General features: G+C 46.7%; 1 protein-coding gene across 1 annotated transcript; it reads left to right on the top strand.

Moving 5' to 3' along the window:
* The first annotated feature begins 1417 nt into the window (after positions 1-1417).
* Positions 1418-8158, top strand: LOC136526043 (aspartyl protease family protein At5g10770-like). Its single transcript, XM_066518830.1, has 2 exons — positions 1418-1445; positions 6810-8158. Exons 1-2 carry the CDS (start codon positions 1418-1420, stop codon positions 8156-8158), a joined length of 1377 nt encoding a protein of 458 aa, XP_066374927.1.
* The last annotated feature ends 5273 nt before the right edge of the window (positions 8159-13431 follow it).

Below are 13431 nucleotides of genomic sequence, written 5' to 3' on the forward strand. Positions count from 1 at the left end.
TCGCCGTTCGTCCCTGCCGTCGTCCCCGCCCCTTGCTGGAGACGAAGGTGATTGATAGCCTTCGTGTCGTATGTGGATGTGTGGGCCTTCATGTCGTATATATGCTGTCGGCCATTGTGCCGGCTTTTTTCTTACAAGTTTTGGAAACCTCCCCGTACAGGGGAGGTTTTGCCAAAATTTTTAACTTATAGTATTATAATTCTTCTTTTGCAGAGCAGGACCCGTCGGAGGGGACCCGGAGTACGTAGGCGACCCGATCGTCTTCGTTGGCGCTGCGGTCCTACCTGCACAGCATCGCCTCGCCACTGCCCCGATAGGCTGACTCCACCGCCACCCTAGGTATAAATAACCTCTCTTTCTTATCGTTGTCATAGATCGGTGTAACCTAGTTAGGCGTCTCCCATTTAAAACAGATAAGGTTGGAGGTATGCGGATCTGCGCATATCTAAGACCGTATCTGTTTCAGATTGTCCACTTTTTTGGACAACCCGCGGATGCGTAGATGGGGTAGTTTCCATGTTCTGCTTCGATCCGAGATAGAGTTTTGGCACCACCTCCCTGTTATTCTCCGGATACACACTCTCCCTTCTAGGACGTGTATCGGGAGAACAGCGGGGAGGTGCTTCCGAAATTCTGTCTCAGATCGGAGTAGAGCATGTAAACTAACCTCATCTATGCATCCGCGGGTGGGATTAGGACCTATCCTCACCCATTAGACAATAGGCACGCCATTCAGATGCAATTGGTGGTTATATTACTCGCTCATGTATATGCTAGAGGATGGATAACCGTGAGTGGATGTACACAGGTCGCCCAAGTCAGGCTGAAATCACCCCTGAATGGATGGACAAGACCGAGGGTTTCTTGAACCAAGCATTTGGCAAGGCAACTAATGGAGCGAGAGACACATTCTGTCCCTGTAGTGAATGTGGAAACAGGAAAAGAAAAACAAGAAAGATCATGGGGGAACATCTTTGCAAGTATGGATTTACGCCAAACTATACCTGGTGGGTGTTCCATGGTGAAGCCCATCGTACTAGAGAGGAGGTGGTGAGACCACACTTGGAGAACAGTGGGGTGGCCAGCCAGTTGGTCAACTCAAGGCATATGCTCTAGCTCACATGGGCAAGGCGACGGCCGACATCGAGTACGACCCATATGCCTCGCTTGAGGCATACACCAACTCCAGCATCCACACCCACATCTCTTTGTACACGGAGGCGGCAAGGTTAGTCCATGGGCCGAGCTACGATCCGAGAACCGAGGAGCGCCTTGATCCTTAGCTCGTGATGAGGGTGGGGCAAGGCAAGAAGCATGGGCGGTTCTAGATTGGCGACGGCGTCCTCAACACGGCCTCTACTCCTCCTCTCCACCAGCTCTGAGCAGCGAGCACGAGCTCAAGCGTGCCCATACGCCAATGGCCGACCAGGGTGTCGGCACTCCAGGTAAGCATTCCTGTTTCATTCGTCGTTCTTTGACTTTTACATACCTTACCTATGCATTATTGAAACATTGGGGTCAAATGCTGCAGGCCTAGGTGCAGGAACGGGAGGCCGAGCGGCAGAGGCTACAGGCTTTGGAGGCCCAGCGGGAGCAAGATCAGCGGCAGATGGCCGAGATGATCAAGTTCATGCAGCAAATTGGCCAGCAACAAGGTTGGGCGATCCCACAGACGCTGCTTGCTCCAGATCCACCTCCAGAATGTCCTGATTCTACCTCGGTGAGTATAAGTACGAAGTTTTACTTTCTATGCTGAAACTTAGAGAAACCTAGTGAAACCTAGAGAAACCTAGTGGTGATGGTGGTGGTGGTGTGGTGGTCATGGTGGTGTAGTGTTGGTGGTGGTGGTCACGGTGTTGTGGTGCTCATGGTGGTGGTGGTCATGGTGGTGATGTGGTGGTGGTGGTAGTGGCGGATATTTATCTTGCATATTTATCTCTTCTCTTGTCGCTCACGTGCAATCTCTTCTATTTTGTGCAGCATCAATTGGGGGCGGCGTCGAACCACCTCGGAGGGTCGTCGGGATCGCACGTTGGGCCATCCCAACCCGAACCGTCGCCGTAAGCTTCAAATGGCAGCCGTTGTGATATAATGCACTTGTGAACTTTGTGAACTATGCTTGTGTGTTTGGACTTTGGACTTGGGAGTCGAGATTGTGATACTTGTATGCTATGTTTGTGTTTGTGATGGATTGTGATATACATTTGTGTGATATATAGTTGTGTTATATATATATATATATGATGTATATCTTGTTTGCAACGATGGAAGACTAAAAACCTAAAAAAATTTGAATTTTTTTCACTTCTTTGCCGAGTGTCATGACCATGACACTCGGCAAAGCTGGGAATCTGGGACACTAAGCTTCTCAGCTTTGCCGAGTGCCATGGTCAAGGCACTCGGCAAAGAAAATTAAAAAAAAACTGCTTTGCCGAGTGCCTACCTACAGCACTCGGCAAAGAAAATCCAAAAAAAAAGAAAACAAGCTTTGCCGAGTGCCAGATGCAGGCACTCGGCAAAGCATTTTAAAAAAAAGCACATTTCTTTGCCGAGTGCCGACGCATGGCACTGGGCAAAGGGGCCGTCACGGTGGCTTTTCTTTATCGAGTGCCGTTGTGGCACTCGGGAAATCCTTTGCCGAGTGCCCGATATGCGGCACTCGGCAAAGAAGCATTTGTCGTGAAGGGATATGCCGACAGCTCTTTGCCGAGTGCAATTGCACTTGGCAAAGCACGTGTCTGCTGAAGTGATTGATGCTTGGCTTAAGCGCGTTTCCCAGGGTGGAAACCAAATAGGCCTGTAGCCACTAGCATAAAGCTATGTCCCTTGGAAGAAGGATGATGAGTCTGCCTGATGAAATTCAAACCCTATCCTCGAAATGGCCATATGGCATAATGATATAATGCATCATTGTAGGGCCAGCCCCAGGGTGGCCAGCAGGGAAACGTCTCTAGGCGCTCCAAAATGAAGGGGACCCTTTATAGGATTGTAATTGGTATATACGGTCCAAAATCCTAAGATCTCAAGTAGGACCTTGGATTAGAAAGTTGGTGTTTATACCTAAAAATTTTAGCAAAATTAACTTTAATTTGTTTGAAAAATGACTTAGTACAACAACCTCCTGTTTTGCATGCCTAGCTTGTGGGGTATGGTGAATATGTGGGACCCATATTAGGAACCTAAACCAGATATATAGCATGTTCGCTTGTTGATTTCAGCCAGAGCTTATTAGCCAGCCAACAATATTTTTCTCTCACAATAAACTAGCACCGGTCAAACTTATCAGCCCAGAAGCCAACCAGTGAACAAGCTCATATATTGGATAATGCTCTCTCAATCCAAAAATATCTAATGTGGGCATTGGACTTTTTGAGTTTCTCCCATTAGATTTTAGGCATTTTTAAATCATATAGGGATAAATATCTTAATCCAAATGAACCTTATCCAAGGATATCCAATGCAACAAATGTCCAATTAAATTTTGGATGATTTGAATCCATTAACACTAGCTCAAAGCTCAGCTCCTCCGCCCCTAGGCCAAGTTCATCAAAAACACCTCCGGTTTTGCATGCCTAGCTATACTTTTACACAAATCAACCAACCTACATTAGTAGCAAATTAAACATTACCAATCACGCTATTGGACACACTAGATAAAGATGCAGAACGGATGAGCAAAGCGAGTACCTCACATAAACCCTCCCAACGCAACAGTGTTTTTTCTCTCAACAATTCAGCCGGAACAGTGTTTTTCAGCTCGGCTTTTGTTCGGCTTCTTTTTTCAGCCACAATAGTGTTTTTCTCTCACAATAATTTAGCCGGAACAGTGTTTTTCAGTCAGTTTCAGCCAAGTTTCAGACCAGCGAACGGGGTTCACCGAAAAACGTGTTCACTCCATCTACGACAACATCGACTCAGCGACGAGACATGAAGTGGGTCATTAGTTTACGGCACATCTTCTACGTGCAACACGTGTCCAACACACAACACCATGAAGTAACCATGCGCAAATGTTGGACAACACATCTACCCCGAACTCCTTATATATGCCCAAATGCTTTGCCGGATGTTGCATTTGGAAACTTGATCAGTGCATTTGAAAATTCAGAACACCTTCCTTGCTGTTGTTCCCGATCGAGAACCTCATGCGACAATGTCTTGTTTGGAACGGATGAATGCAAAATAGAGGAAAGGAAGAAAGCACACATGAATAGAAATTATTATTGCACGTAGAAAACAGAGGATTGAAAATACACGAATTTTATAGGAATCGGTGTTCGAAACACAGGAATATAAGAACATGTTTATTCCTCTAGTGAATAAGGACTTTCTCATCCCTCCATTCACATGTAGGAAATTTTTCGAACAGCTTGAAATGGATGTTTTATTTCCTCCATTTTATGAAGGAAAGCAAGCCTTTTCATAGGAAAGGAAACCTTTTTTTTACCGAATCAGCAGGGGAGCCTCCTACCTATATTTTTTTTTCTTTTTTCATTAAATAAAAGAATGATATTTATAAAGTACAGAACAAAAAAGGATTAAAAGGCTACCAAGCCTAAAAAAAGAAAGGGAAAACTATAAAATGAAGCTATATCTCCAAGAAATGAGGGACGCCTGTCTACTTGGCTTGGCCTTAGTACAAACTTGACCAAGTTCTTCTTTGAATTGCCTCTTCCATGCATTGATATCTCTCTAGCCATTATCAAAGATGACTGCATTCCTTGATGTTCAGTTCCAAAACATCATGTGATGTAAGCAAAACATATGAATTGGATTCCTTCGAAATTCCTATGAAAATCCTAAAATACAAACAAGCCCAAGGATGGGAATCTAATGCAAGAAGTTTCAAAAAATAATCTCATCAACTGTTCACCTAGGCTTATGTGTCCTAACTCGTTTAATCCAAAGAAGCTAGCTTTAAGTTTCTTATAAACAATGCGTACCTAACTCCCAAATTCATTCTTTTGGATCATCAACTACCAATGCGGCAAATGATAAGTACATGTGATTATCCTTAGAGCAACTCCATCAGGCCCCTACCTGATCCCCCATAGCTAAATATGGATGCCCAGACTAAAAACTTTACTACAGCTGAACCCCTACTTGAGCCGTGAAATTTGGTGGGCACCAAAATCCTCCCTCCGGCACCCATTCCTAGGGCTCCATCCATTTTCCTCGCGCCAAGCTCCCTACCTCTCATCACCCGCACCGCTTCTCTGCGAGTCCTCGCTCGATCTGCTACTGCAGCCGCTCGATCTGCTCCTCGGTCGCTCAATCAGCTCCATAGCAGCGCGTCCTCCCTGGCCGTCCGCCTCCGCTGGTAGGATGTGCGAACCTACTCAATCCAGCCTCCGCTCGTTGCGGCTCCCTCTAGCCAAGCCTCTCCCCACAGTGACTCCTTTGGCCCCCACGTGTGGACTCCCTCCCACGCGCAGCACACGACTCCTCTCTCCCAACGGTTGCCGCTCGTCACGGGCTCCCTCACTCCCGCGCTTCTCCTCCGGTCATGAGAGCCTTGCTAGTCCTAGGCTCCATCCCCGCGGCCGCCGCTAGAATGAGCGACGTCCCTGCGGCTGCCACTACGATAAGTGAGGCACGATAGTATGAAAGGCGCTCCTCTCTGCATTGAGCAAGATAGCTCAGATGGTAGAACGTTGAGGATGACAAGCGGGCCCCTTTTGGCATTGTCTACATGAATGAATTTGAGGGTCCAAATTTAGGTGCCGTGTTGGAGTGAAAGCAAAAAATTGGGTCAACAAAAATAAGAGGGGGCACCAAGTCAAAAGTAGGCCCTGATTGGAGTTGCTCTTAGCACTGATCCACAAAAAGAATGAGCCATTTGATAGTTTATTAACCCAATTGGCCATTTTGTAATTAAGCACTGGCAGTATTCAAACGGAGGCTGTGTTCGGCTGGCATTTTTTGGCTGGCTGGCTGGCTTCTTTTTTCAGCCGGATCAGTATTTTTCTCTCACAACATTTTAGCGTGAACAGTGTTTTTGGTCCAGCCGAACACTCCCGGAATCAACCAAACGGTTGCTTCAAATCGAGTAGATGCAGAAACTATAGATTCTCGATTGGCACAAATACGGGCGTTCATGATTTGGTACAGATTGCCGGCGCGGCGATGTTCTTCGCTCCATCGAAGTTCCAATCTAAACACGAAACTAGCTGACTGGAAGCATATCGCAGAGTTTATTCTTGGTAAGTATATATGTTATCACCAGGTAGCTAGCTGTACCCCTGTACCAGTTAAATTATCCCGTCGATCTGCCAGTTTTCGTTGATCCAGTAGCTGTGCAGGCATTAATTTGTCTGAGCACGGAATCATATAGACGAATAATCATTTCAAGTGCAAACAATCAAACGCGTACTTTACATGAACCATTTGTTTGTTAACTTTTCGTTACAAATGGACAGGAGAAGAAGCAAATGACAACGTTGCCATGTCTATATAAGAAGGCTGATCTTACAAGCAGTAGTGTGTGCAAGTTGTTGGAAGACTAGCTGGATTAGCTGTGCTACGTAGTACTGGTCATCTAGCCTCTTCCTCACCATGGCTTCGACCATGCATGTGACACTTGTGCTTCTATGCCTTGTCGTCAGTCACGCTCATGGGTCAAGCCGCGTCCTCCGATGGTCTGACGATTCGGATGTCACGCCGTCGACGACAAGTTGCCCGTCGATCACTTCAGGTGCAACGCGCTGTATAATTTATCTACTTGGTCGCACTTGGATGCACGTGAACGTGACCAACTCCACACCGCACGACGCTGACGCATATTTTACCACCTTCTAATACTTTTGCAGGACATAGCAACGGCAACAAGCTGCCAGTCGTTCACCGGCTGAGCCCATGCTCTCCCCTCGCCGGCGGCGGCGCTCGGAAGCATCGCAAGCCATCGCTGCATGAGATCCTTCACCGCGACAGTCTACGCCTGCGATATCTATCTCAAGTCCGAGCCGCTACGGCTGCGGCTGCCGCTGCCGCTGCCGCTGCACCGGCCCCGTCACCGTCAGCAGACACGCCAGCATCAGGCCTGTCCGTCCCCGCCACACAGAACGTCGTCGCCAGCTTCCCCGGATTGTTCGAGTACACGGTCCTCGCTGGTTACGGCACTCCAGCGCAACAGCTCCCCCTGTTTTTTGACGTCAGCGGCCTGTCCGACATTCGGTGCAAGCCGTGCTTCTCTCGGTCGTCCCGAGGGGAGCCGTGCGACGTGGGGTTCGACCCTTCCAAGTCGTCCTCGTTCCGCAGCGTGCCGTGCGGCTCGCCGGACTGTGGGTACTCGTGCTCTACTGGTGGATCGTGCACTACCACGTTCCAGAACTCGACTTTCGTGTTCGGTAACGGCACCGTTGTGATGGACACCCTCACGCTCTCGCCGTCGGCAACCTTCGACAACTTCGCCGTCGTCTGCTTGCAGCTCGACAACGACTTGTTCACCGACGACGTGGCCGTTGGGAACATCGACCTCAGCCTCAGTCGCCACTCGCTGGCGACCCGTGTGCTGAACTCCTCACCCCCCGGCACGGCGGTATTCTCGTACTGCCTCCCGGCGGACACCGACACCCACGGCTTCCTCACCATTGCTCCAGCTCTGTCTGACTACTCCGGCCACGCCGGCGTCAAGTACGTGCCGCTGGTGACCAACCCGACTGGGCCCAACTTCTACTACGTCGACCTCGTTGCCATCGCCATCAACGGCAAGGACCTTCCGTTCCCGCCAGCCTTGTTCAGGGGCAACGGGACGATGATCGACTCGCAGTCGGCGTTCACCTACCTGAACCCGCCCATCTACGCTGCTCTCCGCGACGAGTTCAGGAAGGCGATGGCGCAGTACCCACCGGCGCCTGCGTTCAGCGATCTTGACACGTGCTACAACTTCACCTTGACCGAGTACATCTACCTCCCGAACATCACTTTCAGGTTCGGGAACGGCGAGACCATGGACCTCGACGACAGGCAGTTCATGTACTTCTTCCGCGAGCACCTCACCGACGGCTTCCCCTTCGGGTGCCTCGCGTTCGCGGCAGCACCCGACGAGAATTTCCCCTGGAACTTCATTGGAACCCAGGTGCAGCGGACCAAGGAAATCGTCTACGACGTGCGCGGTGGCAAGGTTGCCTTTGTCCCCAGCCGTTGCGGCTTGCGTTGATGATGCTCCAAATTGACTGTCGCGTGTACTTTGTCCTAGTTGCTGTTTCGCGTTCCTAGTTTCTTGCATTTGACTTCACAGTTACTAGTTTGCATTTTTATGTGTATGTGATCATACGAAGTTTGTCTGTGTGATAATTGTTATAAAATTTCATTTTTAGTGTGTTGGATGAATGGAGTGAACATAGAGATCTTTGGCAGGAAGAATGGGAGGAGAGATATTGTCTGGACAAATCTTTACAGCAGATTCTGTTAGATGAAGAAATCCAATGGCAAAGAAGAGGGGGTGAAAAATGGTTGCTCCAGGGGGACTCTAACTCCAATTACTTTCATAAATGTGCCAACGGAAGAAAGAGAAAAATGCAAGTATCTATGTTAGAAGTTGATGGTTTAGAGATAACTAATCCAGTGACCCTGAGAGATCATATCACAGATTATTACAAACAACTCTTTGGCAAGGCAAAAGTGGCAAACATGCACCTGGATCCTAACCTCTGGCCGGCTCACCAACAGGTCAGTGTTGAGGACAATAATATGCTAACCAGACCATTTACTCTAGAGGAGGTGGACCTAACTATCAAACAGATGAAAAATAATACTGCTCCTGGCCCTGATGGTTTCTCTGTAGAGTTCTTTAAAGCTTTCTGGCCATCCATCAGAGAGGATATAAAGGAAATGCTGGATAATTTGTATGATGGGCAATTGGAGCTTTGGAGATTAAATTATGGGGTGATCACTCTTATCCCTAAGGTGAAGCCTGCTATGACAGTTAAGCAATTCAGACATGTATGTCTTCTAAATGTGATCTACAAGATAATCACCAAGACACTCACGATTAGATTGACCTCTGTCATTGAAGAGATTATTAGTCCTTACCAGACTACTTTTATTCCTGGGAGAAACATCTTAGAAGGGGTGGTTATCTTGCAAGAAGTGCTACATGAGCTAAGGATGTCTAAACAAGCTGGAGTTATTTTAAAACTGGATTTTGAAAAAGCATATAATAAGGTGGACTGGAATTTCTTAGAAGAAGTGTTAAAGAGGAAGGGTTTTTCAGAGACTTAGATTCAATGGATCAACCAAGCTGTTAGGGGGGGCAGAGTGTGCATTGATATGAATGGAATGAGAGGAGAATTTTTTAGAAGTTTTAAGGGTTTGAGACAAGGTGACCCTTTGTCCCCTCTACTGTTCAACTTGGTGGCAGATGCTCTCTCTGCCATGTTAACTAGAGCTGCCTCTGCTGGGTTGATTCATGGGCTTGTCCCTTATTTGGTTGCTGGAGGTATCACACATTTGCAATACGCTGGTGATACTATCTTGCTGTTGCAGTTCTCAGTTGAGAACTTAACCAATATAAGAAGAATTCTGGCTTGTTATGAAGCTATGTCAGGGATGAAAATCAACTTTGATAAAAGTGAGGTATTTACTGTTGGGCTGTCAGTAGAAGATCAACAGCAAGCTGCACTAATACTTGGGTGTAAGGCTAGTTCCTTTCCTATGACTTACCTAGGCATGCTAGTGAGCTTTTGCAAAATTTCCAAAAACCAGTTGAGATATGTGAGTGATAAAGCTGAGAAGCGTCTGAGCACCTGGCAATGTGATTATTTGTCTACAGGTGGCAGATCTATTCTGATAGAATCTTGCCTATCTAGTATTCCGATGTACACCATGGGGGTGTATGAGCTATGTGAAGGGAACTACCGGCTGTTAGATTCGATCAGATCCAGGTTCTACTGGCAAGGCACAGAAAAAAAAGGAAGTATCACATGGTTAAGTGGGAAGCCTTGAGCAGACCAAAAGAGTTTGGGGGTTTGGGGTTCCTGGATGTTAGAGTTATGAATATTTGTTTACTAGCAAAATGGATAGCTAAGCTGGAAACAGGAGATAGTAGTCTGTGCTGTTCTTTGTTGAGACAGAAATACTTGGGCCAAAAAAGTATCTACCAATTAAGAAGAAAGATGGGGTTCCAGTTTTGGAGATCTTTACTTGGTATGAGGGACTGGTCCCAAAGATGTAGGAAAATAGAGATTAAAGCTGGAGTCCAAACTAGATTCTGGCTTGACTGTTGGTTGGGGGAATGTCCTTTGAATGTCAGCTTCTATAAGTTGTTTCAAATAGCTTCTAATCAAAACTTAGAGGTCTCAAAAGCATGTGTCCAAGGACAGTGGGAGATTAGTTTCAGAAGACAACTTGATGACAGTCAGAGGCAGGAGTGGGCTGAACTCTTAGAGATATTAAATGAGGTTCAGTTAACTGAAGCTGTGGACAAGATGGTCTGGGCTTTGGAGAAATCTGGCCAGTATACTACAAGATCCTTGTATAAATCACTCACAACTGGTGGTATACCTGACGCTAGAGCTATGTTGATCTACAAAAGTCCCATCCCTCTGAAAGTGAAAAATTTTATGTGGATGGCAAACCATGACAGAATACAATGCGGTGTGCAGTTAAAAAAGAAAAAATGGACAGGTTCTGAGAAATGTCTTGTTTGCGAAGTTATGAGACTTCGGATCACATTTTATTCCAATGCCCCCTGGCTGTCCTTCTGTGGTCATTCTTGCGAGGCTGTCTGGGGTGGCCATCCTCGCCAACCAGCTGTTCCTCGCTACTCTTGGAGATAGTATAGAGGTAACAAACAACTCTTAACCATCTTCATATGTGCAGGAGCCTTATGGTCTATTTGGAAAACTCGCAATGAGTTGGTCTTCGACAAGAAGGTGGTGTCGTCCCCGTCGACCCTGATCTACAAGGCTCTGCTGCTGGCCAAGTCGTGGCGCCCCCTGCTCAAGCCGAAGATGATGCAGATGACGGACGGAATGCTGAATAATATCTCCTCGAGAGTTGCGTCTATGTAATCCAATTTGGGGGATGTTGTTTGCGTAGTCTTTTATTTTCCCCCCACCTGAATTCTTTTCTCCTTAGTTGTTTTTGAGCTATCTGTTGAGTTCTTAGTTGGAGTTTGTTGGTAGAAGTTCTGGGCTTTTGCCTTAGTTCGTTCCTGTACCGCTGGTGTCCCCAGCCTCGGACCATTGGTGCTCGTTACGCTTTCTAATAAAGTGGGGTGAATACCTTTGGTCTAAAACAATGCTATTATCCTTTATTTTTTCACTTCTCCTATATTTTAGGGGTCTGAATTTTAAGATAATTTAGGCAACACTCTTCTACTCCAACTAGTACAAGCAAATTGTCACTTTTATGATTTTTATTTGTCTTTGTGTCATAATTAACAAATTTTTTTTCTTTGTCTGACTATGTAAATAATTGTAAATTATTAAATCGACTTTGTGCCAACACATATAAGATTTTGTCAGGTTTGCAGTTTTATCTAATAGGTTTTTATTCTTAGAATAAAAAAAATTACAGATTGTATCTATAAAAATTGTAACAAACTAAAACCAGTCACGGATCCTGGAGAGGGGCTAAATAATAGAAGGCTAGAACTGATAATGGTTAGGACCATCTCTAGAAATTCGAATGTAAGTTGCGCTCTACGATTTCAAAAAAAAACTTAATCTCATCTTAATATGTTATCATCTTCTAGGTATTCCTCGAAATAAAATCTTCAATTATATCTTGAACCTATCAATTTATATAAAAAAATTATGCTACTTTGTTAACCATATCAATTAAGTGAGCATGAGAATTTTTTTTATTGTTAACACTTTTTGTAAACTAATTTTAAATCTAACACTGTTTTTTTTTAAAACTAACACTTTTGGCCACGCCTATTGCCATGGCACGGCAAAACGCCTGTGCCATGCCATGCATGGTGGCACGGCAGGAGGATGACGTGGCGACGACCGGGGCTGCTGACCGGTGATGTGGCAGGGTCTGCTGCGCCACCGATCTTGGCGCGGCACTGATGCGCCACGGCGCATGGCACGGTAGGACCTAGACGTAGACAGAAGATCGACTGCTATCAATAAGGATCGGCAGCGACACGACCATAGACCCTGGCTTCCTCGACCCCTCGCCGATGGGCTCCGACCAGGTGCTCTAGTCCGACATGAGGTCGCGCAGTACGGTCGACTACTGCGCGTCTAACCAGAATTTCGTGGTGGCGATGACCAAGCTCGGGAGGATCGGAGTCAAGACGCCGGCCACCGGCGGCGAGATATGCCGGGATTAACAGTTCCCGAACTAGTTGCTAGTTAATCTTACCGGCAGTGCTGTTGCGATGCATTGAAACAAATATGAAGCAAATAAATGAAGTCCGTGCGCAAGTTGACAAGTTGCCACGTAACATTTTCATTGCTTCAACATATGTTCGACATAACATAACCAACTAAGCCTGCAAGTTTCGGACGACAATATTCATTCGACCTAACAAACTAAGACCCAGGAGTGTAAGGATCCCTTGGACGCCTCTGTCTCTTCGGATTTGTTGGCAACACATTGGGAGTATAGCCAACGTTGGTGTGGTCACATTACCGGTGCGCACGGCTCGTACCCTGCAAGTATATGATATGCACGATTACTTATAATATTTATGATCGTTAGTTCATGGAGCCAACATATTTAAAGAAGCTACCTTTGTTACTACCTGTGAGGCTCCTTGGGTACCAAGCGGGGCACTACCTAGCTGAGACATGCCGATCTCGTCCTGCGGCCAAGGGTCCCACTGGTGGTGCTGTCTGTGGAAACCCGGGGGTCATCGTCATCGTCGTCGTCATCGTCATCCTCGCTTACAGGGTCCTTCCCAGCGCTATGATGTGGTAGTGTACGCACTGCGGAAGTGGCACCTGTCACTGGCTGAGAAGAGCCGGCTGGTGTCCTCAAATAGCCAGAAGAGGTGCCATGCGACCATGCTAGGACTGCCGGTTCCACCCATGGAGTGTCCATGCAGCTCAGCTTCTGAGCTAGCTTCCTGCAGCTCCGCTTCACCTTCTGCATAAATAGACGTTAAAGTTAGTGCATTTTCTAAATGCATATACACTAAATAAATATTTTCAGAACGGACGCGTCGAAGGTGTGCTAGTCGTGTGGGGGACCCGCATGGACCGACTGTCGTTCCCTAGTCTGCCACAACTAGATGTACGCATTGTGTGTCACGCGCTAATCATTGGTCTTGTACCTCTTCCTGCTGTCATACCTGCAACAAAATGATGTTAGTTGTACTACACACCTCTGAATTATAGCTTTGTTATTAATCAATAACGCACCCATGCAATTCTTGGTTGGTGGAGTAAAGCAGTGGTGGGCAGCCTGTCATTCTTCCAAACTTTCTGTAGACCCTGATGGGCAAGTGAATCTCGACCATGTGGAAGAAAATAA

Source organism: Miscanthus floridulus, chromosome 19 (genome assembly GCF_019320115.1).
Source record: "Miscanthus floridulus cultivar M001 chromosome 19, ASM1932011v1, whole genome shotgun sequence".
Lineage (NCBI taxonomy): Eukaryota > Viridiplantae > Streptophyta > Magnoliopsida > Poales > Poaceae > Miscanthus > Miscanthus floridulus.